This window comes from Musca domestica, unplaced genomic scaffold (genome assembly GCF_030504385.1).
Source record: "Musca domestica strain aabys unplaced genomic scaffold, Musca_domestica.polishedcontigs.V.1.1 9, whole genome shotgun sequence".
NCBI classification, from domain to species: domain Eukaryota; kingdom Metazoa; phylum Arthropoda; class Insecta; order Diptera; family Muscidae; genus Musca; species Musca domestica.
In genome coordinates, this window is record NW_026712435.1 from 1904467 (window position 1) to 1931363 (window position 26897).

At 35.4% G+C, this 26897-nt stretch overlaps 1 protein-coding gene across 3 annotated transcripts in view; it reads left to right on the forward strand.

Moving 5' to 3' along the window:
• Window positions 1-26897, forward strand: part of LOC101897013 (intermembrane lipid transfer protein Vps13D) — a 352800-nt gene that overhangs the window by 221079 nt on the left and 104824 nt on the right. For all 3 annotated transcript variants that reach the window (XM_059131502.1, XM_059131501.1, XM_059131503.1), the window contains one exon: window positions 9933-11042. In XM_059131502.1, coding sequence (XP_058987485.1) covers window positions 9933-11042 — 1110 coding nt within the window. The remainder of the gene's footprint in view (window positions 1-9932; window positions 11043-26897) is intronic.

Consider the following 26897-nt stretch of genomic DNA (forward strand, 5'->3'; position numbering starts at 1 on the left):
AGGCGGTAATGGTTAAGTTCAAATTTCATATTTCTAAATAATACACCTAGCCAAAGATCGTTTAGTATGGAATATGAAGAGATGTATTCTTGAGCGCAAAAATTACCTACAACTCTTGCGTTAAGAAATTCTAAATGAAGTCAACATCGTTATTAAGTTAAAACGCCAATCTTTTCAGAAATTGTTACCAGCATACCTATCTGTCTATACATATTTTTCTATTTTCCAAAAAATAAATTAATTAAATTAAATTAACCAAAAATACTCATTACAAATCTGGTTACCAATAAGTAGTTTTTTATAGCCTATAAATACCAATATAATTAAGTCGATAATTAATAATTGGTTGCTTACGATTTGTAATGAGTGTTGTTTTAATTTTACGCACCTACCATTTTACTGTTGCGCAATTCGATTGAACTTGGTTTATACCAGCAAATAATAACCAGCAAGAAAAGCCCAAAATTCGGTCCGAATGCATGACACACCATGTTTATATGGGAGCTATATCTTTATTTAAATCTATGCGATATATGACTTCTCGTACCAAATATCATTACTATAGAGCTAATATTATGACTTCGAGGAGGCTTAAAAATGAAATCGAATAAAACTTAAATATGGGAGCCACAGCTATATCTGATTTAACTTGATTGTATAATAAAAGTTCAGCCTAATTGGTTGATGTTGCAAGTACTTAAAATTAGAGAGAAACACACATGGGAAATATATATAAAGTTAGCTGGAGAATTTCCAACCAATTTCCAATTATATTCCAAACTACATCGTTATTTAGCCCATATTTGATTTTACGGGACTTAACCTTTAACTGTAGACGTGAAATTTTGGGACGTATTTTATTACGTTGTGGTAAATTTTACCCATCTTAATTTAAAAAAAAAATATTTATGTAAAATATTTTTGTTTGATAATTTTTTGTTTTATAAGTAAAAGCATGCATATTTTTAATTAAAATAAGTAAAAACAAAAGAATAGCGGAAATTAAACAAAACAGTAGAAGAGAGAATTTCAACAAAATATGAAGGGAGGGTAAAATTTACCACCACCTGGTTAGTTAAATGTTAAACACCAAATTGGACGAAACGAAATATAAGGAAGCTTTTAGCTATATCGTAGCCAATTTTGCTTTTGGACTTAATTTGGTCGTGTGTACCAAAATCGATTCTATTTGGTCAGATATAACACACATTGTGGTTAATTATTTTATTTATTTTTTTTTTGTCAATATTATTTACACCGGCGAATCGGATAAAGAATACAGTTAAAGTATTCCAAATGTAAACGTTATATGGGGCTATACGAAACGCAAACCAACAGAGACAAATTTCTGCTACGGGGGTTAGTATGTATCGCGAGTTTGAACTACTTAATATGAAACAATTTCTACAAGGTTGGTATCTACTGCGAGTTTTAAGTATCAAACTTGAAACAGTTATGTTGTGGGTAAATACTAAACTGTGTACCTAAATATACTATTGCATGTGGACTATAGGAAAATTAATTGCCATAACGAAATCGAAATACCGAATTTGAAACAATTCCGTTAAAAAATACAGCTGAATTTGGCAAAATTCGGTGGGGAACATTTTTTCTAACGATGAGCACTGAGTCGATTTCGGTATTATATGTTTCAGACATTAATTATTATTTTTCGAATTAATTATAATTTTTCTTTACTTAAGCAAACAATTTCTCGATTTCTGTTTAACGAATAACATCTACCTACATCATGTTTTAGTTATAAGTACTGTACAAAAAACATCGGAAATTAAATCTTAAATCTTCAATAATAATAAAAATAAAACAAACAAACAAACAATCATCTAATTAAATATTTTTATTTGAACAAATAGAATTAAGCTTTTTTTAATACGAAAAGATCAGTATTCGTACATATGTGGCTTATTGTATGCACAGGATGTCAAAAAACCCCGTTGGTAGCAAAACAATTATTTTAAATTAAATAAAAATATATTTTCCATTGTGCGACTAAATAAAGTAAAAAAAGACAAAACAAAATAAACCACAAGTAACATCAACAGCGTGTAACTGACCGGTTTATTTTTATAGAAAACAAGTTAAAAAGCAGTAAGTTCGGCCGGGGCGAATCTAGAATACAATCCACAATTTGGAACGAATTTGGAAATTTTTAGAAAAATAAAATCCGTTAAAAATTCTGTTAAAATCTTAAAAATACCGAATATAGCCCTTATCTTGGGGTCAATGCGATGACATTGTTTGTTATAAGCCATTACCATATTATAAACGGTGAATAATGCAGCATCACAAAGTACCGTATATAGGGAGGTACCGTTATATAGGAGGATATCTGAACCTGCATAGACAATTTTCTGTCACAGGCTGTAGCATCCATTACGAACCTCAAATACGACATCTTAAACAATTTCGGTGATTTTGTACCTAAAATCGTCAAAATACCGAATATAGGGAGGTACTGATATATGGGGCCTATGCAAAGACCTGGACCTGCATAGAAAATTTTGTGTCACAGACTGTAGTTCCCATTACGAACTCTAAATACATAATTTGAAACTACTCCGGTTAATAATGACGCTAAAATCATCAAAATACCGAATATAGGGAGGTACCGTTATATTTTCTGTCATAGGCTGTAGTATCCATTACGAACTGCGCATACCAAATTCTAAACATTTCCGGTTAATAATGTCGCTAGAATAATCAAAATAACGAATATTGGGAGGTACCGTTTTATGGGGGCTATACGAAGATGTGGACCTGCACAGCCAATTTTCTGTCTTAAGCTGTAGTATTCATTTCGAACTTCAAATACCAAATTTGAAACCATTCCGGTTAATAATGCCGCTAAAATCATCAAAATACTGAATATCGGGAGGTACCGTTATATGGGGGCTATACGAAAACGTGGACTTACATGGCCCATTTACGAACTTAACCTGCCTACTGGAAAAATAAACATGTGTGCAAACCTTTTTAGCCTTTTATCTCAATTCGTTCGAAAGATAGCGTGATTACAACAGACGAACATCGCTAAATCGACTTAGAATTTAACGCTGATCAAGAATATATATACTTAGTTGCGTCTGACATGAGTATTTCCAGGAGTTACAAACGGAAAGATAAAGTTAATATAACCTCCATAGTATAGTGGAGGGTATAAAAATAAATATTTAAATTGATCACCATCACAACAACAACACTACCAATTCGTTGACATTTATAAACTCATAAAATATCATTCATTGGCCAGCCAAACCTACCCCACTCACTCCAAAAGATCTTTGGTTACACAGCGCAAGGTAGCCGAAATTTTAAACAAAATATGTGTAGCTATTACAACAAAAACAACAACAACCAAATTGTCAAAATGAAATGTATAATATTAAATGAATGAAAAAGAAAAAAAAAATGTCATACAACTGTTTGCTTATGGGATACGATGATAGTGATAGATTCGAAGTGTGTGTAGATGCGAGGGAGATACTGAAAATTTTGAAGGGGATTATATATCATAGCCCGGTTTTCGTGATTTTTTCACGGCAATTTATATAAATAACAAATGGCTCAGCTCGGTAGAGAAGCTCTACCATCTTTTTCAAAAAAAACGAGCGGAGAAGCGAGGGAAATAAACCGTCATATTCCTTTATCGGTGGAAGGTTTTACGATTGCCTAGGACAACCTGCGTAACCATTACGAGAATAAAAGAATCTAGATAAATTCTCAGTTAAGAATCTTGTTTAATTTGACTCATTGCGGGCAAGAAACTGCATGTTGTCTCAAAAAACTGCAGTGAGATGTGACAAATTGTATTGCGATTCTGGAGCTATACAAAATTGACGTAAAGTCATGGGATCCAATTTTTGTTTACCAATGTTCTTCTAAGATGCCATAGTAAACTCTGTCTCTATGGGAACAGTCTTTGGTAAAGAAAACCGAGCTGCCTCGTTGGGAGGATTTCAATAAATTGCTCACATAGAGATTTCAGTCCATAGAGAGCGTATCAGAAATGACTTCCTCAAATGTGGCTCAACAAAATCAGGGACCTAGGCAAAAGTTTACCCAATTCGATAAACCAAAAAATTTTAGGGTTCATCACAATAATGTAAAGGAGAATAAATGTAATTTGTGTAGGGGGTCTCATTATTTGAAATCTTTTCCAAGATTCTTGAGCATGGATTTTAAGCGCAGGTTAAATGTGGTAAAGCGAGAGAACAAATGTATGAATTGTTTGACTCTGGGTCATAGAGCAGCAGAATGCAAAAATCAAGGTTGTACAAAGTGCAAAACAAAACATAATATACTTTTGCACAAGGAAAAACGCTCAAAATATTGTCTCTCATTTAAATGAAAGCCCCAATCTGTCTCAGTTGTCTATGTCGATTCAAAATTTATCATCTGGCCCAACAACAAATGGAAGAAATTTTCACACATCTGTGTCGAATAAAACCATGCTTGCCACGGCATGGGTAAACGTTTTAAAAAGCGGGACTTCGTTCAAAATTCGTGCATTAATTGATCCTTGCTCGGATGACACTTTTATTTCCTCACGCATGCAGAAAATGTTGAAGCTACCAACAACTTCTGTCTACGCCTATATTACCGGAATGGGTGGTGGACACTTGGCCAGGTGCACCAAAATTGACTAAGTCACGATTGGATCACTAAAAATAGTTTTTCTTAAGATTTGGAGGCTTTTGTTGTCCCAGAGATAACTGGAGATATTCCTACGCAGCCTTTGGATAAAATCTCTATCGATAAGTTGCCGGTTATGGATTTAGCTGATCCGAAATTTTACCGAAGTGCACCAGTTGATATCTTACTTGGTGGAAACGTTTATCCGAGTATTTTACTAAATGAGGAGAAAAAGGATATTCTGGGTTCTTTATTGGCTCAGGAGACATTCTTTGGGTGGATATTGACTTGCCCAGCGACAAATTTGGTCAATCGTTAGAGAGTCAGTGTATCCCATTACACTAGGGTGGCAGTAAAAAATCAATTGGCAAAATTCTGGGCAATTGAGGAGGTTCCCAGAATACCTTCTGTCTCAGATGATGACCTTAGATGTCAGGAAATTTACGTATCAACTACTATTTGAAGTCCTGATGGGAGGTACACAATGGATTTACCCTTCCGGTCGAATTTACACTTTTCATTTTCATTCAAATCAAGTCGATAGGTTCTCTTTCACAATATTTGCATAGACAATTTTCTGTCACAGACTGTAGCATCCATTACGAACTTCAAATACGACATCTTAAACAATTTCGGTGATTTTGTACCTAAAATCGTCAAAATACCGAATATATGGATATTCCTACGCAGCCTTTGGATAAAATCTCTATCGATAAGTTGCCGGTTATGGATTTAGCTGATCCGAAATTTTACCGAAGTGCACCAGTTGATATCTTACTTGGTGGAAACGTTTATCCCATTATTTTACTAAATGAGGAGAAAAAGGATATTCTGGGTTCTTTATTGGCTCAGGAGACATTCTTTGGGTGGATATTGACTTGCCCAGCGACAAATTTGGTCAATCGTTAGAGAGTCAGTGTATCCCATTACACTAGGGTGGCAGTAAAAGATCAATTGGCAAAATTCTGGGAAATTGAGGATGTTCCCAGAATACCTTCTGTCTCAGATGATGACCTTAGATGTCAGGAAATTTACGTATCAACTACTATTCGAAGTCCTGATGGGAGGTACACAATGGATTTACCCTTCCGGTCGAATTTACGCTTTTCATTTTCATTCAAATCAAGTCGATAGGTTCCCTTTCACAATATTTGCATAACGAGACGTCACTTACGCGAAATCCCGAGCGAAATATTGATTACGACAATGTCATGTTGGAATATTTGTCTTTGGGGCATATGGAAAGGGTGGAAGGGTTAGTAGACTATCAGGACTGTTAATTTTTTGCCTCATCATGGCGTTTTCAAGCCAGAAAGTGCAACGACTAAACTAAGAGTCGTGTTTAATGCCACTTGTCCCTCACTTGACGGTAGAAGTCTGTATTATGCTTTATATGTTGGCCCTACACTTCAAAAAGATATTGTCTCGTTGGTACTGAATTGGAGAATATATCAGTTTGTCTTTAACGCTGTCCTAAATATACATAATATCAGAGGATATTGTACAGATCATCCCCAGAAAATGGCATAACTGATTATCAGTTGAAGACTGTGACATTTGGCGTCAATTGCGCTCACTATTTGGCCCTTAGGACGATTTTAAAGCTTGCAGATGATGAAGAACATCGTTTCCCACTTGGCTCTAAGATATTGCGAAACAGTATGTATGTTGATGACGCTTTAGTCGGCGTATATAATATTATCGATGGAATTGATGGATTCGAACTAAGAAAATGGACATCGAATTTCAAAGAAATTATTAAGGGACTGCCTCGGTGTGACCTCCTGAATGATGAATTTCTTGAATTGGGAGATAAAAGCTCGGCGAAAACGTTAGGTATTCGCTGAAACGCATCCTGCGACTCCTTTTATTTCGTCATGGACAAAATCGAGGAAAAAAGGTCTTTTCTTTCGCCAATCGTTGTCACATCAAAAATTCTAATGCAACAATAATGGATTGATGACATTGGATGGGACGATCCCTTAAAACCACTCTGAGGCAATTGGACAAATTAGTATTCCTCGTTAGGTAGAATATTCGCCTAATTGCAAAATTGAGTTATATGGATTTTGGGACATCGGAGTCTGCATATGCAGCAGCACTATACCTGGGGTAGAAGTTGGAATGTCTGTTGCCCCGAATTTGCTTGTGGCTAGGTGGCCCATTAAAAAAGACGTCGTTACCTCGTTTTGAGCACTGCGGTGCTCTTCTTCTTGCTGAATTGGTAGATTCAATAGTCCCACAATTAGATCTTCCTAAAGCCCCTTTGATAGCCTGGTTTGACTCGACCATCGTTCTGTCGTGGCTCAAAAAACCGCCATGTAGCTGGACAACTTTTGTTGCTAACTATTCAGGAAAAGATTGGTGGTGATTGGCGTCATGTACCAACATACGATAACCCTGCAAATTTGGCAACCCGGGGCGGACTCCTTTAGAGCTAAAGGAGTGTCATATGTAGTGGCACGGACCAAGTTGGCTCACATTGGACATAAAGGAATGGCCCTCTGGCATAATTATTCCCGAAACCACCCTCGAATCAAAACCGGCTAAACTGCATCTTGCCCCATCCGCAACATGACGTTTTGGACCGATTTTCTCATTTGTCTACAACTACTCATGCTATAGCTTACATTTTCCGCTCTGTCCGTCGAACTCATCCAAATACGAAGAAATTGTCTCAATTTTACATTAGGTTGTCGGCAGAGGTGATAAGTTTCGTCCGTTACAGATTGATGTACATCTCCCAGAGAATTCACTTTCCCCAGAAATTCGATTGCCTCAATAAGAAGTTGATGTTAGAATCTGGCAGCACTCTCTTATCTTTCAATCCTTTTCTCGACGAACACCAGCTTATCCGTGCGAACGGACGTTTAGGCAATGCTCTATCTTTGTCGTATGACGAACGGTATCCAATACTGGAAGTATGTAAAATGTATAATGGCTCAGAAGAAGCGTGAAGTTCAGCTTATGGCGGCTCTTCCTCCCGAGAGAATAACCTTCAACGGACCATTTGCCAATTCAGGCGTAAACTTTGCTGGCCCGTTTGAAATTAAAACCTTTAACGGTCGTGGGTGTCGTATATCCAAGGGATACATATGCTCCACATGTGTGTTCTTTGCGAGGCGGGGGTAAAAAGTTGTAAAGCACACTTAAAAAAGATCTCAGGTCAGATCAGACACACCTTTGAAGAGTTTGCCACAATTCTTGCCAATATCGAAAGTTGCCTCGATTCGAGACCCCTTACCCCTTTGTCTAACAATGTCGACGACTTTGGCGCTCTTACTCTAAGGCATTTTCTCATCGGAATCTCACTGCTCTCTACTGCTGAACCAGAGAGGACGGAGAAAATACCGATGCAAAACCGCTGGCGACGGTTGAGGTTCATTATACAGGAATTTTGCAGCCGTTGGAAATCAGGGAGCTACACAAGCGCACAAAGTGGAAGCAGGCTCAGGAAGACCTGCGGGTAAATGACCTGGTGGTTCTTCATATTGACTCAATAGCACCGAATGAATGGCGACTAGGCTGCGTTATAGAATTGCACCGAGGTCATGATGGCCGCGTTAGGGCCATAAACTCGTCTTACTTCCTCGTGCGTAATAATAGTCTAGCAATAGTCCAGCCAATGTTGTCTCATAGCTAACCCAATAAAATTGTCCGCAAATCACTACACATGTCCCTTCTGTCACGCTCGTCATGGTCTTAGGAACTGTCGCACTTTCCTACAATTGCCACCTACCCAAAACGCCGTTTGTGTGACCGTTAAGGAGTACTGCGCCAACTGTCTTGGAATGTTGCCCCATAACACCATGTTGCACGCGCTCGATGAAACCGGAAAGGAGTGGTTGAAAATGACGCCGGCGAAACTTCTACATATACCTGAGCTCATAGACCCCCCGATAAAGGTAAGGGTGTATATAAACCCGTTGAAGACCGAGAGTACCATAAGTTTCGGTGGTCCACTTCCTGCATTTAAGCTAGAGTTCGGAGCTTCGGTTCGTGTGGTGTTGACTTCTATGAGGAATCGGGTCCTCACATATACCGGCACACTATAGCGACGCCGTAAATCACCACGCACTATGCCCAGTCGTCCGCTCGATTTACGTTACCAGTCTTCAGACCTAACTTGCCGTATGCCCAAAAACCATATTCGGGTGGACGTTCTTTGGAGAAGTTCCAGTCAACCGTTCCCAAATTGAGATACCTGACTCCACGGCATTTTTAACTAGCATTTTTAATTTCTAACGTTACCTCACAACAAGGCTGGACCTTGCAACTATTAATTGAATTGCAACATTGACATTCATTTTTAGTTAAGTAGTCATGAATTCACAATTAATCTGTCATATGTATAGTTAGTTGGAAACTAGTCCCAAGGGGTGGAGGATGTTTATGCAAGAAAACGCTACATTGCAACACTTGCAAATGCGTTTTCCACTCCCCAATAATTACGGCGATGGATTAATCCGACTTCGTTTTGTTGTCTCTGACTCTACCTCTACTTTTTGCGTGTATGCAAAACAAAAAAAGAAATAGTCTAGTTATAGAATGCACACAGCCGCATTGGCATCTTCAGTTTAAAAACAACCACCAAAAAGCCAAACACCGCAAAAAGAGAGGAAGAGCTCAGTGCAATTTTATTTTTTGTTTCGTTGACCCAACAAGCTAAATTGGCATGTGCCAATAAATATTGTTATAATCCAAATTAAATAGTAAAACAAATAAAAATGCATTTTAATTAAACTTTTTGTGTGAAGTTATTGTTGGGAAAAGGTAGTTCGCGCTAAACAAAAAAACACGAATTTCGGTTGTCTCAAAAGCATGAAAGCCAACGGAGACACATAACAAGATTATTCCAGAGGAGACGAGTGTGAGCAGACCGAGCTGACCAGGAAAGTGTCTTTCGTGGTTGTCAGCTTTTGTAAGTTGGGTTAGTGACCCAAACAGTTAGCATTTATTTATTTCGGATACCGTAATTATTTTGTTGTTCCAAAAAATCTGTCCCAATACCTTTATTATTTTTATTTCCTCCACTGATAAGTAATAATGTTACGCTATACGTAAAATTATTTTAGCAGTTTGGCGGACCAATGGGCATTAACAGAGTATATCGGCGACATATAGAACACATCACACATCATCTCATACGTATGCTCGATATGTACTGCGAACATTTCGATTTTGCGTGATTGAAGCACAAAAAAATATTTTTAAATTTGTATATAGATATAAACTAATTATTATAAATCTAAATATATACATATTTTTTCTCTTTTTAGGTTCGCTTAACTGTTTTAACTGCACCAAAACTAACTCCAGAACTTTTCGAGATTAAGAAGATTTTGGGTCTAACTCTTATAAAGTTTGAGGATGCAATTATAGAATTCGATAAATTTTCCGATAGACATCATTTTGAAACTTTTGATACATACTTGAAGGCTGTGAAAATGCACTACGTAAATCAAATCAAGTGGCACGCAGCATCTATACTAGGAAGTGTAGATTTTTTGGGAAACCCTCTTGGATTTGCAAATGACTTATCCGAAGGTGTTTCTGGTTTAATATTTGAAGGTTCAGTTAAAAGTCTGGTTAAGAACGTAACACATGGCATTTCCAATTCTACAGCAAAATTAACGGAAACGATTTCCCATAGCCTTGGGAAAGTAGTTCTAGATGAGAGAGACAATGAAACCAGACAAAAAATACTTGAAGTTAGTTACCCGACAACAGGAGGACACTTAGCTGCGGGATTAAAAGGATTTGGTTTTGGTCTACTTGGTGGAGTAACAAGTATTGTTCGGCACACTTATATTGGTGCTCAATCGGATGGATTTCCAGGATTTATAAGTGGACTTGGAAAGGGCCTTGTTGGTACGGTAACGAAGCCTTTAATTGGTGTTCTCGATTTGGCCTCGGAAACTGCAAGTGCTGTTAGAGAAACTAGTAGGGGATCACATCATTTTCTACCTGACCGAAAGCGTCTGCCAAGATGTGTAACAGGTGCTCCAGGCGGCCTTTTACCCAATTACTCATACAGGCAAAGTAAAGGACAACAATATCTATATATTATTAACCGCAGAAATTTCTCAGAAAAGTTGATATTTTACGAACCGAACTTATGCAATGACAAGGAAGCTAAGTTAAGGCTTTTGGTTTCTACGGAATTCATTCGTATTTTTTCAAGATGCGAAGAAGATCCAGCGATAATGATTGAGTGCCACTTAAGTGAAGTTCTCTCGTGTCATCCACTTACTACTAGCACAAATGTTTTGAGTTCGACAAAAATTGTTCCCGTATACTATATAGAAATTTCGACAAACTTGCCGAAAGTTACGCGCCCACGGGTGCGGTGTCAAAATGAAAACGTCGCTGAAAGGGCATCTAGATGTGTAAGTATTAATTATAATAATTTAAATTTTCTGTATTCATTAAAACAATTGAAGCGCTTGAACATTATTTAGTATGACATGAATATTTTAAAAAATAACAAAAAAAATCCTCTGGATAACTATATTATACTCTGCACCACTCCGAAGAATTGGCAGGCAATATTTTTCATAGCATAGAAACTTTCTAAACGGTGTTACAATTATCCCAACGCCACTCTCACTCGCCCCCGCCGTCCGAGGGTGGGGGCAACTCCCAAATACGTAGAATGTTTCATTTACATCCCAATCTCATCATCTGAGTGCGAATAAAAGGGATTGGCTTTATACTGATTGCAATGTAGTATTATATGTTTTATAAAAATGACTCCATAATACGCAACCGTATTCTAGAGTGGGTCGAATCAGGCTAATAATGCTATAAATGCTTGGCATCACACCATTAGTACTGCACCAATTTACAAGGGAGTAGATATCATGTTGCAAACAAAGGGACCTAATGTGAGAGTTAATATTGCAAAAAAGTTTAACATCATCACCAAACATTAGGACTTATGAATAAAGTATAAACGTAGTAAGGTCATTTAGATATAGTACAAAAAGTTGTGAACCTAAATGGCTACCATGAGGGACACCAGCGTACAAATGTAAGCGTTCACAAAGAACATTGTTGAAAGAATCTCTCCGTGTACGACTTTGCAAATATCATTATATCCATGATAAGAATAATGTTGCGAAACCCATTTTGTCAAGTTTTTATAATAAAAATGTATGATCAACTTTAGCGTTTTATTGAAAAGCCTTTGTGCGCATGACATATAAGTCCTAATAGATTGGTTATATTTCGCCTACTCTTTACAAAACCATGTTGGTAAGGCGATATTATAGGTTAAACTACCATTGCGGTATTGCACTTAATTTGCAATACCCCTGTAATTTTCGACGACATTTCTATAATAAGCTTTATACAAAGGAATAATTAAACTAGATTGTCATACTTGAGGAAAATAACCATATGCCAAATAATCGTTAAATATAGTGGTTAGGGATGAGAAAAGTTCATATGCACATGACATGAAAATGTGGGCTGGTACTCCATCAGGGCCAGGGGAACTACAACTTTTTAGCAATAGTAGACCATTTAAAACTCCTCCTCAGGGAGAATAATTTGGGTAAATAATTTAATCTACGAATATTATAAGTGTTATTACCATAGTAATATACATATACGTATTTAGTAAAAATTCTGCGATCAAATTTGATATTTCAATGTGGTACCCTGATTTCCTACAACCAATTTTGAAGTTACTAAGAAATTCGCGAAATTTACGTTTTTAATTGACAAATTTTTTTCTTCTATATTTATCATTTTTCATATATAATTCGAATAAGACTTCAAATATTCAATATTATATTTATTTCGAGATTTTAAATAATTTGTATAATGTTAAGTGGTATTGCATTTTTTGAATTTTTTTAAATTACCTATTTTTTTATGTTACGCAAGCGCCTACGATGGTACTGATAGAGCTAACGCATTATTAAGTGCTCTGTCAAAATTTAAAATTTACCTTTATGGACAATGTAGAACAAAGGAGATCAATATTCGTCTTAGAAAAATGTAAATTGTGAGGTTTAGTCTGTATTTTTGCACAGTTAGGTGATAATTTTCTTCCGGCTTCACTAAAGGTGGACATGTACTTAAGGAGGTACAAATATTATTTAGTTGACACAGATCTTTGTCAAAAAAAACTTAGCTTAAAATAGCCCATATCATAGACTATACTATTGACGAAACAGGTACATAATGTTCCGCATCATCATCTAGAATCCGCGATAAAATCGCCAAGGCAAATTAGTTCAGAATTTGACGAGTGAATATGTAAAACTTCTTTAACTTGACTATCAAAAATTATAACAGGCCCGGAGGAACCCCTCCACCAACTTTATTTAATCTATCATATCTAAAAAGTTGGTATTGATCAGATAAGATTTTAGTATCACGGATATCCGGTTAAAGCCAAGTTTATGTAAAATCAAGTATTTAAGAATCAGATTCGAAAGACTTTGAGTATGCATTTTTAAGTTTAGTGTTTAGGCCTCTAACATTTTGGTAAAGACATACATTTATTTATTTATTTATTTATTTTTTTAGTTTTACAAAATTAGGTCTTTCTCCAAATTCAAATTCTTTAACCACTCTGTCATCTGGCCAAAAACATAAATTAACATTAAATCATAATATGATGATATATCACGTGGGGTATATGTATAAAATTTAAAAAAATTATAATCCTTATCAGGAATATTTTGAATTTTAGTCTTGGTATATTATATTTACGGGATTATTATTTACAGAAGTACTAGGATTTAGTTTAGAAACAAATATGCTTCTAATGGGAGTAACTACGATTAATTCGTTATTACTAGTAGAAGAATTTTTTCTGAATTTTTCCATATATTGAAGTTACTGGTATAGTGGAGTGCCATTTCAGTTGTATAATACGTAGGTAAGGTATACATGCACTTTTTTGATCACATCGTGGACTGTTTTCAACGATAAAATATAATATTGCTGCAAAATAGTTAGGCATAATCCCATAATTGTTGCTTTTATAAAAACAACGTTTATTTATAAAGATGGTAATGTTCACGATCTTGTCACTTAGGTAAAAATATGTTGTCGTAGGAGTTATTTGAAAATAAAAAAAATATTCAGCGTAATCGTTTTCAGAAGACCTGTTTCAAATATGTATTCCAGCTTAAGGTTAAACTTTCCGGAAGCAGCACTGGCTGGCTCTACTTTTAATGCCACATTATGCGAATTTTCCCGTATTGAAAGCCGTTAAACTAACCATTGTTGGCTTCGTTATTTGCGTTGCCCCTAGAGGCAATATCTTTCTTAAGGTCGAAGTAAATAAATATAGCTTTGTTTTTTATAACATCCTTGTTCAGTAAAATGCTTCGCCTGTTTTGACCATGTATCCACATTGAGAGAAGAGAGTCCATCTTAACCAATAAGGTATTTATTGCTGCTGTATCTTGTTTAGATTGCCACTAACAGAAAAGTGTTCGTTCCAACACTTCTACATATAATAGTAAAGGCGACGATCAGTGTTGTCAAACTTTTTTAAAATTCCTAAGATTCAGAGGCGACTCGAAATTCAACAATACAAGTAGGATTTTTTTCAGAGGCGATGGTCAGTGTTGTCAAACGTTTTTAAAATTTCTAAAAAATCATACCTACACAACTCAAAATTCAACGAGGAAAGTCGGATTTTTCAAAAAAAAAAAAAAAAAAACGGACGTTGAATTTCGAGTTGTGTAGGTATGATTGTTTAGAAATTTTAAAAACGTTTGACAACACTGACCATCGCCTCTGAAAAAATCCTACTTGTATTGTTGAATTTCGAGTTGTTTAGGTCTTAGGAATTTTAAAAAAGTTTGACAACACTGATCATCGCCTTTACTATTATATGTATAAGTGGTGGAACGAACACTTTTCTGTTAGTGGCAAGAATAGAACAGTAAAAACAATTGGCAGAGGGAGCTGCAGCGATAAAATAAATCATTAAGGTAATTTTACCACAGGACTCTAATCTAAACAAGATACAGCAGTAATAAATACCTTATTGGTTAAGATGGACTCTCTTCTCTCCATTTGGATACATGGTCAAAACAAGCAAAGCATTTCACTGAACAAGGATGTTATAAAAAATAAAGCTATATTTATTTACTTCGACCTTAAAAATATATTGCCTCTTGTGGCAACGCAAATAACGAAGCAAACAATGGTTAGTTTAACGGCTTTCAATACGGACAAATTCGCATAAAGTGGCATTAAAAGTAGAGCCAGCCAGTGCTGCTTCAGGAAAGTTTAACCTTAAGCTGCAATACATATTTGAAACAGGTCTTCTGAAAACGATTGCTCTGAATATTTTTTTTTATTTTCAAATAACTCCTACGACAACATCTTTATTACCTATATGACAAGATCGTGAACATTACCATCTTTAAAAATAAACGAGGTTTTTATAAAAGCAACAGTTATGGAATTATGCCTAACTATTTTGCAGCAATATTATATTTTATCGTTGAAAATAGTCTACGATGTGATAAAAAAGGACATGTATACCTTACCTACGTATTATACAACTGAAATGGCGCTCCACTACACCAGTAACTTCAATATATGGAAAATTCAGAAAAATTCTTCTACTAGTAATAACGAATTAATCGTAGTTACTCCCATAAGAAGTATATTTGTTTCTAGACTACATCCTAGTACTTCTGTAAATAATAATTCTGTAAATATATATTATATATATAATAAAATTCAAAATATTCTTTATAAGGATTATAATTTTATCAAATGTTATTCATAACTTATAATTCTTTAGGGTACTGAATACTTAAACTAGTTGACTATATAAATATACTACTTAAGTTACTAATTTGTATAATCTAATATTACTATAATATGCTCTTACACTTGGCAGAGCAGCCCTGGGCCTCCCTATTAATATCATCCAATCACCCAAGAATGTAAAGAAGCTTTCGAGGCATTAAAACAACATTTAACCTCAAGCCCAATTTTGGTCATATACAGCCCCAGTAGGGAGACAGAGTTGCACTGCGACGCGAGTTCATCGGGTTTTGGATCGGGTTTAATGCAAAAGCAATACGATGGGGTCTTCCATCCGGTGGCGTACTTCTCTGAAAGAACCACGGATGTAGAGACAAGGTACCAGAGCTTCGAGCTAGAAACTTTTGCCATTATCTATTCTTTGAGGAGATTAAGGGCATACCTAAAAGGGATAAAGTTCAAAATATTAACGAACTGTAATTCACTGGCTCTAACACTTGCAAAAAGGAATATTAATAGCCGAACAGCAAGGTGGGCGTTAGTGACAGCTACCGTAGAAATAGGAGATATAGACTTTCAGTTATGCGCAGCCCAGGCTAGAGACAAAGAAATAAATGAACTGAAGGACACACTAGAGCAGGGAACCGTGAGCGGGTACGACATGGTAAACGGTGTGGTGTATAGGAAGATTAATGAAACTTTGCGATTTTTCGTCCCTAAGGATATGGAAAACGAAGTAATCAGGAAAATACATTAAAAGTTAGGACATTTGGGTTTGGAAATGAAGGACCATTATTGCTTCCCGGAGATGAAGGAGAAAATAGATAAATATAAGAAGAATTGTTTAAAGTGTCTTATGTACTCTGCACCTAATGCAAGAGCATTGCATTGCATTCCGAAGGAGTCCAAACTCCTCCACACTATTCATTTGGATCACCTGGGCCACTTGCCGTCGTTGCAATCAAAAAGAAAACACATTCTAGCTATCATTGATGCTTTTACGAAATTTGTTAGGCTTTATCCAGTTCTTACAACAAGTACCAAGGAGGTAAATGCAGCTTTGCTAAAATATTTTGATTACTATAGCCGACCGGTTCGATGCATGACGGATAGAGGAAGCTGTTTCGCCTCAAAAGAATTTGAAGGCGAAAAGAACATTGACCACGTTAAGGTAGCTGTTCACTCACCTCAGCCAAATGGATAAGTAGAACGAGTGAACAGAACCTTGGTGGGAATGTTGGCCAAACTCAGCAAACCAGTAGCACACGCTGATTGGACTAAGTAGAAGTATAACGAAGAACAAGTTGAAGTAAAGGATCGAAGGGTAAATTCATTTAAAGTAGGTGACTTTGTAGTGATAAAAATGTTGATACAACAGTAGGGCTGAAAAAAACTAATACCGAAATTGAAAGGATGCTATACTGTACGTAAAGTGTTGCCACATGGTAGATAAGTTGTTCGGGGATATCGAAAATTGCCAGATCACCCTACGATGGGTAATCGAATCTTGTAATGCGATAGTGGAAAATGGATGATATTAATAGGGAGACCCAGGGCTGCTCTGCCAAGTGTAAGAGCATATGATAGTAATATTAGATTATACAAAGTAGTAACTTAAGTAGTATAAGTATGTAGTCAACTAGTTTAAGTATTCTGTGCCCTAAAAAATTATTAGTATATATATATATATATATATATATAATAAAATATATATAATTGTGATCAGAAATCTTCGTTGGCTAAATGTTGTTCCCACCGTTCAGTGGGTTATGATCCTCTTGTTTAAGGTTGATTGAGTTCGCTGGACTGATTTTGTGGTGTCAGCGGAAAGTTGGAAGTGGTTTTGGTGTGACACAGTGGTGTGGTTGGACTAAGGTGTTAACTCCTCCCTGCTGAAAAATCAAGCGTCCCGTTTGATTAGTAAAATGGAATATTGTAAAGACTCTTCCGGCTCTTCCCTGCGCTGTAACAGGAGTAGGTAGTGACATCAAATTCTTGTTAGGCCCTTCATTAATTCCTGCTGTTTCAGTATTGAATTCATTCCGGACTACAATCTTGTCCGTGTTCTTGTTTCTTCTAATAGCCATCACCAATGCAACGCATATCATTATAGTCACGAGGCCAGCGTTGGTAAGTAGGGTAAGTGTACCAGTAGTCGGCACTTTTAGGATTTTCGCGTTTTTAATCGCTCACCATTCTGAATGGAACTTTTCAATTATGACAAAGTTAATTTATTCAGATTCGAAATTTTGTATAGTTTTTGCAATAATAAATAAAGTTTTAATAACTTTTTATTAAATTTCATAAATTTGTAGTTTTATTAAAACAATGCTTTTTTGCCAGTAGTCGGCACCACTTGCCAATTGTCGGTATGGCATGTTCCAACAGTCGGCATACCATTTTTTTTTGTAAGAATAATTAATAATAATAATAAATTAATTCATTAAAATATAATATTTTTGTTTAGTTAAACTGATTCGACGTCTTTATTGTACTTTTCTTAAGAATATGAATTGTTGAGGACCTTCACATACAAAAATTTAATTTTTATTAGAATAAATCATCTTTTCTTAGCGAAATTGTACACAAAGATAGCTGACAATATATTTGAAGTAAACAAAATATATTTAGTTGTAAAAGTTTCATTTATTTGGGCTTAAAAATAAAAAGTGCCGACTACTGGGACATGCCGAACTTAGGCACACTTACCCTATGCTGCTTTCGAATTTAAAATTCAATCGCTCGATTCGTTGGTTGTTCCTTACATGCAATGATTTTAAAAATTCCAAAGATAAAATTTCTTCAATATCACTCCTCGTTGACACATGTTGAAGTAATGCTGGTAACGGTTGGAATATGCTACTTCTTTAGATTCGAATTCAGAGTTATTGATCTTAACAGAAACATTATGGAATCTTATCAAGTAACTACCGTTTAGTTTTTGTTCAGATTCATTTACAAAAATATTTCCAGTGAAATCGTTTAACAATATTAGTCCAGATTCGACTTTTTCTACTTGCTTAATATGTTCATTAATAATATTTCTTATTAATTTTGGGATACAATTATTATTTGTCAAATTTGTTAATTCGCTGGATAGGCACAGTGTGACCCCATCAATTATGTTACACTTATTTCTAATTCCAAAATTACTCTTTTCACATACAAGTATTTGCTTAAAGTCTAAATTTATAATGGTATTGTTTCTCTTAAAAGGTTTTAAAATTAATTTTTTACAAACATTGCTCAAAGTTTTTACATGCTATTTTGATATTAGCAAAATTCCATGCTTCTTCTATGTTCATAAAAGGGATGTTATCATCGTAAAATATTTTTTCTACTTCAAGCATTTCTTCATCAGATAACATAAATGTGTTTACAATGTTTGATTTTGACAATTGTATTGCAATATTTATATTCTTAATTTTCTCTTTAATTACATCAATTTTATATTTTTCGTTTAGGATTAGGGTGTTTTGCATATTTTCATTACTTTTGAGAGATTTCAAGATTTTATTATTTGTGATAGTGCCATTGTTAACCTGTTCAATAAGTCTTTCGTTAATGATAATCTGATTAATCTGTCAGCCAAAATCTGGAATTCTTCGTTGTCAGGGCTTCCGGCTTCCAAACAGTTCCTATTTCATTAATCGCCCTGGTATGTCTTTTAGAAAGGGTTAGCCTGTTAATTAGGGATTTAATGGATCGAATGTCTTCTAGGAGAAAGGGAGGAAGTGGATGGGATGGTGGGATGTTATTTCTCAGACTTGTCTTGATCTGTTCCAATGTTGTTGCATATTCATCGACGTCTATAAAGTGCAATATTCTAAAATAACCCGTTTGGATTTTCCCTATTCCACTTTATATAAAGATGATCTCAGATTGAGAATAATCTAGGATTTGCATAAGGCCTGAGCAACCTGTAAGTAAAAGCTAAAGGCAACGTGAATTTATTTGTTAGTTTCTAATATGACTTTATAAACTTTTTTTTCTGATTCCGTTAGAACAGTTGAGTGCATTTTCTCTTTTACTACTTCCTCCTTAAATCGTTTCGACAACTTTGTTCCTAACCTCCTGTTTTGTTTGACAAATATTTTCTGACCTTCTTTGTACTCTTTTGGCTCATTTCTGCCCTGATTATGATACGCCAAATCATTTTCTTGCTTCTTTAGGAGTTTTTCGTAATTATTGAGGCGGGTTGTTTTATAGTCGTCTGGCCCGAAGGTTGTTGGTCTGCCAAAAAAAAGGTCTACAGGTTTCTTATTAATTGATGAGTGTATTGTGTGGTTGTATTTGTTGACACTGATTTCTAGAAGTTCTTCAAAAGAATAATCGGGTTGTTCACATTTACTACATCTCATAATTTCTGACAATGTGGAATGGAACCTTTCTATTTGGCCATTTACTTCACTCTAATATGGTGGTGCTGTAAAGATCTCAATGCCAAGTTCGTTTTCCAACATGAACCTAATACTCTGTGAATTAAATGATCACTCATTATCAAATACAATTAATTTAGGTACACCAAAATAAAATATGAATTCTCTTAATGATTTCCTAATATCTTCGACACTTTTGCCATTCAACATTTTTGCTATTGCAAACTTTGTAAACTTATCTATTGCGGTTAAAACTCGAATCTTGTCAGTAGAGAAGATGTCAATGTGGATTGTATGCCCAAGATGCGTTGGTATAGGAGTTGCATGAAGTTTCGGAACGTTCGGTCATAGAAGGGAAGTAAAAATTTTCTAGGATTTGTTTTCTACTTTCGGCATTGTTCCTATGCGCTCTATTGTGAGTTTCGATTATAATTTGCTTCTGTCTTTCTTCGTCGATCACATCTTCAACCAATATGCGAGCAAATCTAATTTTAATATTTTTGAAGTAATCAGGGTACAAAGCTTAAATTTTAAGCATGACTGGTTCGGTGGTTTTGTTCCCATTAATGACGGTTGGATTCAAGTACTTTGTCAGTATAGTCTTTAAATCTGATTCCATTAGATTTGGTTCTTTGATCGTATGCCGATGATAGGAAGGGAACACTATCTTGGATTCATATGAGGATTCTGCGGACTCCTCGATAAGAATTTGATTTTTAAAGGTGTTTATTGGGACTTCTACTGAATAAATTAGATCTTCTGAAGAGGTATCGGCACTGTGAACCGTTGGTGTTAGTGTGTTAACATCTGCCATCGGCGGCCTTGATAGCGCATCTGCGACCACATTCGTCCTGTCTGGCTTATAGATTAACTCATAATTATACTCTTCCAATTGCGCCTTCCATTTTTTCATCTTTACACTTGTGTTTTTATTGCTTAGCGCAAAGGTCAACGGCTGATGATCAGTAAATATTTTTATGCTCTTTGCACCAAATAAGTAACAATTTAATTCCTTTAGAGCCCAAATTATTGCCAGCATCTCTTTCTCGTTTGTAGCGTATTGATCCTCAGCTCTGCTGAGGGTCCGAGAGAGGTAGGTGATGGGCCTATTGTCTTGTAATAAGACTGCTCATAAAGCATATTTCGAGGCGTCAGTCGTAAGCTCAAAAGGTTTATTAAAATCTGGATATTGTAAGATTATTTCGTTTGACACTAGTCAATTCTTAAGCTGTTTAAAACTTTCAATTTGCTCGGAGTTTAATCCTATGTTCATCTTCATTGACTTGTTTCTCCGAGTTTTCCCTAAGTCTCCTCTCATCATGGATGTTAACGGTTTGGCTATTTCAGCATATCCCCGTATAAATCTTCGATAATGTCCAGTCAAACCTAAGAACGAACGTAGGTCATGGACCGTTTTGGGTAGCGGAAAATTTACTATAGCCGTGAGTCTGTCCGGGTTCGCAGAGAAACCTCCCTTTTTCACATTAAATCCTAAGAAATTGATATCTTCTTTCAGGAACTCACTTTTATCCAGATTAACCTTCAGATTAGAATTTTCCAGTGTTCGGAATATTATTTCTAGATTCGCAATGTGTTCTTCCTTACTCTTGCCGAGTACTAAGATGTCGTCGATGTAAACGTAACATCTCTTCCCGATATGATTTCTGAGAATGTCGCCAAGTGCTCTTTGGTAGATTGCTGAAGCATTGCGTAGGCCGAATGGTAGTCGCGTGAATTCAAACTTTCCATTCTTGACGGAGAAAGCCTTTTTTCTCAATGTCAGATACTCTAAGGGGAATTTGATGAAATCCGCTTTTCAAATCTAGGGTGGAAAAATACATTTGGTCTCCCAAGTTAGCTAAAATGTCTGTAATTTCTGGTATGGGGTACCTATCAGGTTTTGTCACCTCATTTAACTTTCTGTAGTCAATTACCATGCGATATTTCTTTACGCCTGAGCTGTCTTGTTTTTTCGGCACTATCCATACGGGGGCATTGTATGCAGATCGGGAAGGGTGAATTATTCCGTCATTTAACATTTCTTCGATTTGCTTGTTAATTTCGGATTTCAATGCCATTGGATAGGTCATACCCCTATTGAATAAACTGGGTTGTCATTATTTGTTTTAATTTCAGCTTGTACTACTGTTGAATAAGTGAGCTTTTTGTTAGGGTTTGCGAATACATTGGGATACTTATTCAAAATTTTTTAATTTCGTCTCCATCCTCACGACTCAGATGGTTCAAACGTAGGTTGATATTATGAATTTCAGTTACTTTCAGTTCCTTTAAAGGAAATTTGATGTCGTTTAGAATAGTGATTTAGGATCTCCACGTCTAGATTATTGCATTTAAAGATTTCAAACTATCATTTCCACTTATCCCATCAAAAGTCTCTAAACCAGGAAGGATATAAAATTTGAGTTTTCCTGTCCCGCAATCGAAGATGTCTATGAAGCTATGGTTTTCAATTTTAACTACACCGCCTACGGAATTAACAAAGAAAGGGGTTTTGTTTCTAAAAGGGTTTCTGATGAATTTGCTATTAACATAATTTTTGTTTGATCCGGTGTCTATTAGGAATTTTAGTTCGTTACCATTTTTAGTTCTGTATGGAAAGTATGGCAACGTAGAAGTTAATCTAAAAAATTAACGTCATCGACTATTCGTTGATGTTCCAAATCTTCTTCATACTCGTCGTCATAGCTCATTTCATATTGCTGCTCTGTTGAGTCTTCGTAATCATCTGATTTATTGTCTTCACGAACATTGGCCGCGATGTTGAACATCCTTTGTTGTTTTTGCGGCTGATGAACGTTTCCAGAATTTTGTCCTATTTTGTGGCCTATTTTGGTAGTCAACCTGTCTGGTCTGGATGGATTGATCTACACCCATTGGGGCTGCAGGTTTTGGTGGAAGAGGAGGTCTGTGCCCAATAAACTGATTTTGTCCAAAATGATTCCTTTCTGGAGGTCGGTATGGAAAATTTCCGGTTGTTTGGTACTGCTGTTGGCCGTTCTGAAATGTCTGATAACGATTATCAGCTGGACCTCTGTACCTTTGTTCACTTTGAATATTCCTATTCCCAATTTTTAGTTGAGGATATAATTGTCTTGGGAAATTTGCTTGTGGGACGGTTCGGTTAGTTACACTCAATAAGCTGGGAAGATTACCGTTTAGTCCACGTATAAACGTGTCTAAAGCTTTGTCCCTGTATGTCTGAGTCAAAACTTCCAAAGCTTCACTTCCTAGATCCAAACAGTCGATCTTGTCTAGGATCAGAGATAGGTGGTGGTAAACCTTCTGATAAAATTCAGTAAGCGTTTAACCTCCCTGACATAAAACCGTCATCTGGTATTCCAGAGTCGAGATGTCCCTCTTGTCTGAGAAATGTAGGACTAAGCATTTCCTTATGGCCTTCCAATTCAATGTGGTCCGATACGACTCCAAAGCTGTGTCAGCTTCTCCTACTACTTTATGCCTTATCGTGTGTAGGATTGCGAAGTACTTCGCAGTTCCTTTCTGAGGCTCGTAAATATTCATAATCCTATCTACCGCTTTTCTTCATGACGTAAATTCACCGGGCTTACCTGCGAATTCCTTTAATGTCTTTACTATGTCCGGAATTCTCTCACCCTCTGAGATGTCCCCAGAACTTACAATGCTGATATCTTCCGTGGTACTAACATCCTCCCCCCTTTTAAGAAGGTTTGGTCAATTCTAAGATTTCCACCAGACGATGTGGATGCTGAATTTGATAAACTCATGGCGTCAACTTTCGATATTAGATATTCCAAATCACTTTTTTTTATTTCTAATCTCTTATACGTCAATTTATAATAGTAGTTTGTCCATATCACTTATTACTTAATATTTTCATTTATCTTTCTTCTTTGTTTGATTTTATCTCTCTTTCGCCAAGATGATTTTAGTTTCTTTTTTTTCAATTAATGTTTTTTCCTTTCCTTTTTCCTTTTTATTCGACCTTTTTATATTTTAATGAAACAAGTGTTTTTACGAGCTTGAGGTCTTTGTTGTTGTATTTATTTTAATATTCCTATAAACAAAGTACGACTTATTAACTATATCACAGTTTTTTCTAATACTAACAGGTATATTAACACAGAACAAAGATCGCTTACATGTGTATAAATACTAAATTGAATTATTATAATTAACTTAAAGCTAGCGTAGCGTTTCTACTCCGTCAAGTTACATTATTGCACTAATTAGTATTTATTTATTGCACGATCTCTAACCCGTGTGAGATGCCTGTAGCAGTAGGCTGTGTTGTCAGTGTCTGTTTTGCCGTTTATTCTTGTTGTTGTTGGGAGACTGTTTATGTGGAGCATCCCTAGTGTTAGTCCCTTGTTGTAATGATTCTCCGTTTGCAGTATTTTTACATCGTCAATGTTAGGGGTATGATTGTGTATTTTACAGTGTTCGGACAGTGCTGTTTTTTGTATTATGTTGGTATTTCTTAATTTTATGTCCGACTTGTGTGCTGACATTCGAGTTTTTAGTATGTTTTTCGTCGTGCCGACGTATAATTTTCCACAGCCTTCCTCATTATTACCACCACATTCAATTTGGTAAATCACGTTATGTTTTTCCAATTTTGGTATTTTACTTTTCAATTTGCTAAATATTGATTTTGTTGTGTTGTTAGAACTGTGTGCAATGGTATATTTGGTTTTGTCGTATATGTCAGATTTTTCCAATCTTTCTGAGATATTGGGCAAATATATCAGCGATCTGTATATTCTCTTCGGTTTTTCGTTTTCTGATGTCCGTTTTGTTGGTTTGTATTCTCTTATTAATGAGTTTATGATGTGTGCTGGAAAATTGTTTCTAGTGAGGATGTTTTTGATTTTGAGTTTGTTTTCAACATGAAATTGTTCGTCACTAATGTTTAGTACTCGATGTATTAAGTTTTTTGCTGTGTTGATTATTGTACGTTTTGTGTGTTTTGAATAGTAATTTATTAATCTTCCAGAAGCGGTAGGCTTCTGGTACCAGTTTAGGTGGATTTTGTTATGTTTTCTTATTAATAGTGCATCTAAATACGGTATTGTTCCTTCTTTCTCTTCTTCGAGAGTAAATTTATGGATTTGTTAAAGCTGTTCAATATTTTTAATGTTTCTTGTATTGAATCTTCTTCAATTATTGCGAATAAGTCGTCTACGTACTTTGTCAATATCTTGGGTTTCTTTGGTAGTGAATTTAAACAAACGTTAAGTAGGGATTCCATGACCAGATCTGCAATAATTGGGGATGCCGGAGAATCCATTGGTAATCCGACTTTTTGTTTGTATATTTTATCTTCATATTTAAAGTAGTTATGCAGAATTTCAAAATGTTCAGGAACATGGTCTTTGGCATCTTAGTATATTGGCTTATTTCTTCCCATCTTTCTTCAATAATGTTTAGTCCTAAATCTACTGGTATACTCGGAAAGAGACCATCTTTCGTTCTCATTAATCGTCAAGTTTTTAACCTTATCCCTAAATTGCACAGCATCTTTAATATTATAAATAGAATTTTTTGTCAAGTTTTTTAAAACGTTTACTATATATTTGAACAGTTCTATTGATGGGGAATTGATTGATGAACAAATTGGTCTCAGTGGGTACCCATCCTTATGTATTTTTGGTAACCCATAAATTTTTGGAGCTGTTGCCAATTCTGTTTTTAACCATTTTCTTTCTTTATCTGATATTATCTTTTGTTTGAATAGTTCTTCTACGATTTCGTTGTTTTTCTTTTGTAGACTTGTTGTGGTATCTTTGTTAATTCGTTGGTATGTCATCATATCCGTTAATATATTTGACATCCTTTCTTGATATTCCTTTTTGTATATGGCTATGTCACGTTCCCTTTGTCGGCGTTTAGTATTAGTACGTCCTGGTTTTGTTTGAGAAATTTGCGGGTTCGTTCCACTGTGCCAGTTATAAATTTATCCCTAGTGCTCTCTCTCATTTTATTCATGTGAGTTTCTATCATTGTTGTAAGTTTTGTTCTTCCTATTTCTTGTTTTTCTTTGTCTGTATTTGTTTGTATTAGATCTTCAGCGTCAGCAATGTATTTAAATAAGGGGAATTCTGCTCTTCTGATCGGTAGGCAATGTTTGTCTCCTAGTGAGAGTAACCATGTGACATCTTCAGGGAAATACTTGTTGGTTTTATTTACAAACCAATTTGCATTGTGCTTTATGTCGAGTTCTTTAATAAGTTCCTGTTGGAGTTTGTTGAATTTTCTTTTATGTCGTTCGTCATATTGTTTCTGTGCTCCTGTTATTATTAAATTTTCATTAAACTGTAGTTCTTGTCTTTCATCTTGTGAAAGATAATTGTTTAATGGATTTTTTAAGTCATTTAGCATATTTTCGTTGTTCTTTAATTCTTCATGTTTTTGTTTTATAAGTAAGTTAAGTAATTTACCTTCATTCTAACCTAATTTTTTTCTAAATTTCCTACCTCACAAATATTTAATTGATTTTTTTATGATTAGATATGAATGATATAAGTGTTCGCGTACTGGTCGATTAAAAGGCTTTTTAAATACCTGTACCCATATTTAAGCCGTGGGCTTCAATATTTAAACCGTGTACTGAAAAAAATTTCGCGTGATTTAAATGAGTAAAAATAGTTTTATCCACCATATTTTTCATCATAGTATAATTCAATGACGATTCAACAAATATTCGGTCCCGTGCTAATTTCATATATTTGTAATTTGTTCATGTTTCCTCAATTTATTTCATATAGATGTATATCCCAAATATACGTTTCTTGGGGGTTACAAATCCAATAGAATACAAAATTTTATTTTCTGACCACACATTATATGTGAAAGTGGACTTGGGTATACTCCAATGTGGGGACTTTACTTAAATAAATTCCTATGTGGCAATTATCTGTATGATGGTTCCCTAACCCCTTAGAGACAAAGATGCCAAATATGGGCCAAGCAATGAAAAAAGTGGCCAAGACCCCAAAAATAGCTTAAATCATATGATGGTTATATAAATATGAAATCGGGATGTACCCTTATCGTGAGTTATGATCGATATCATGGAAGGATAGAAATAATTTTCTTACTAAGAGTCTCATT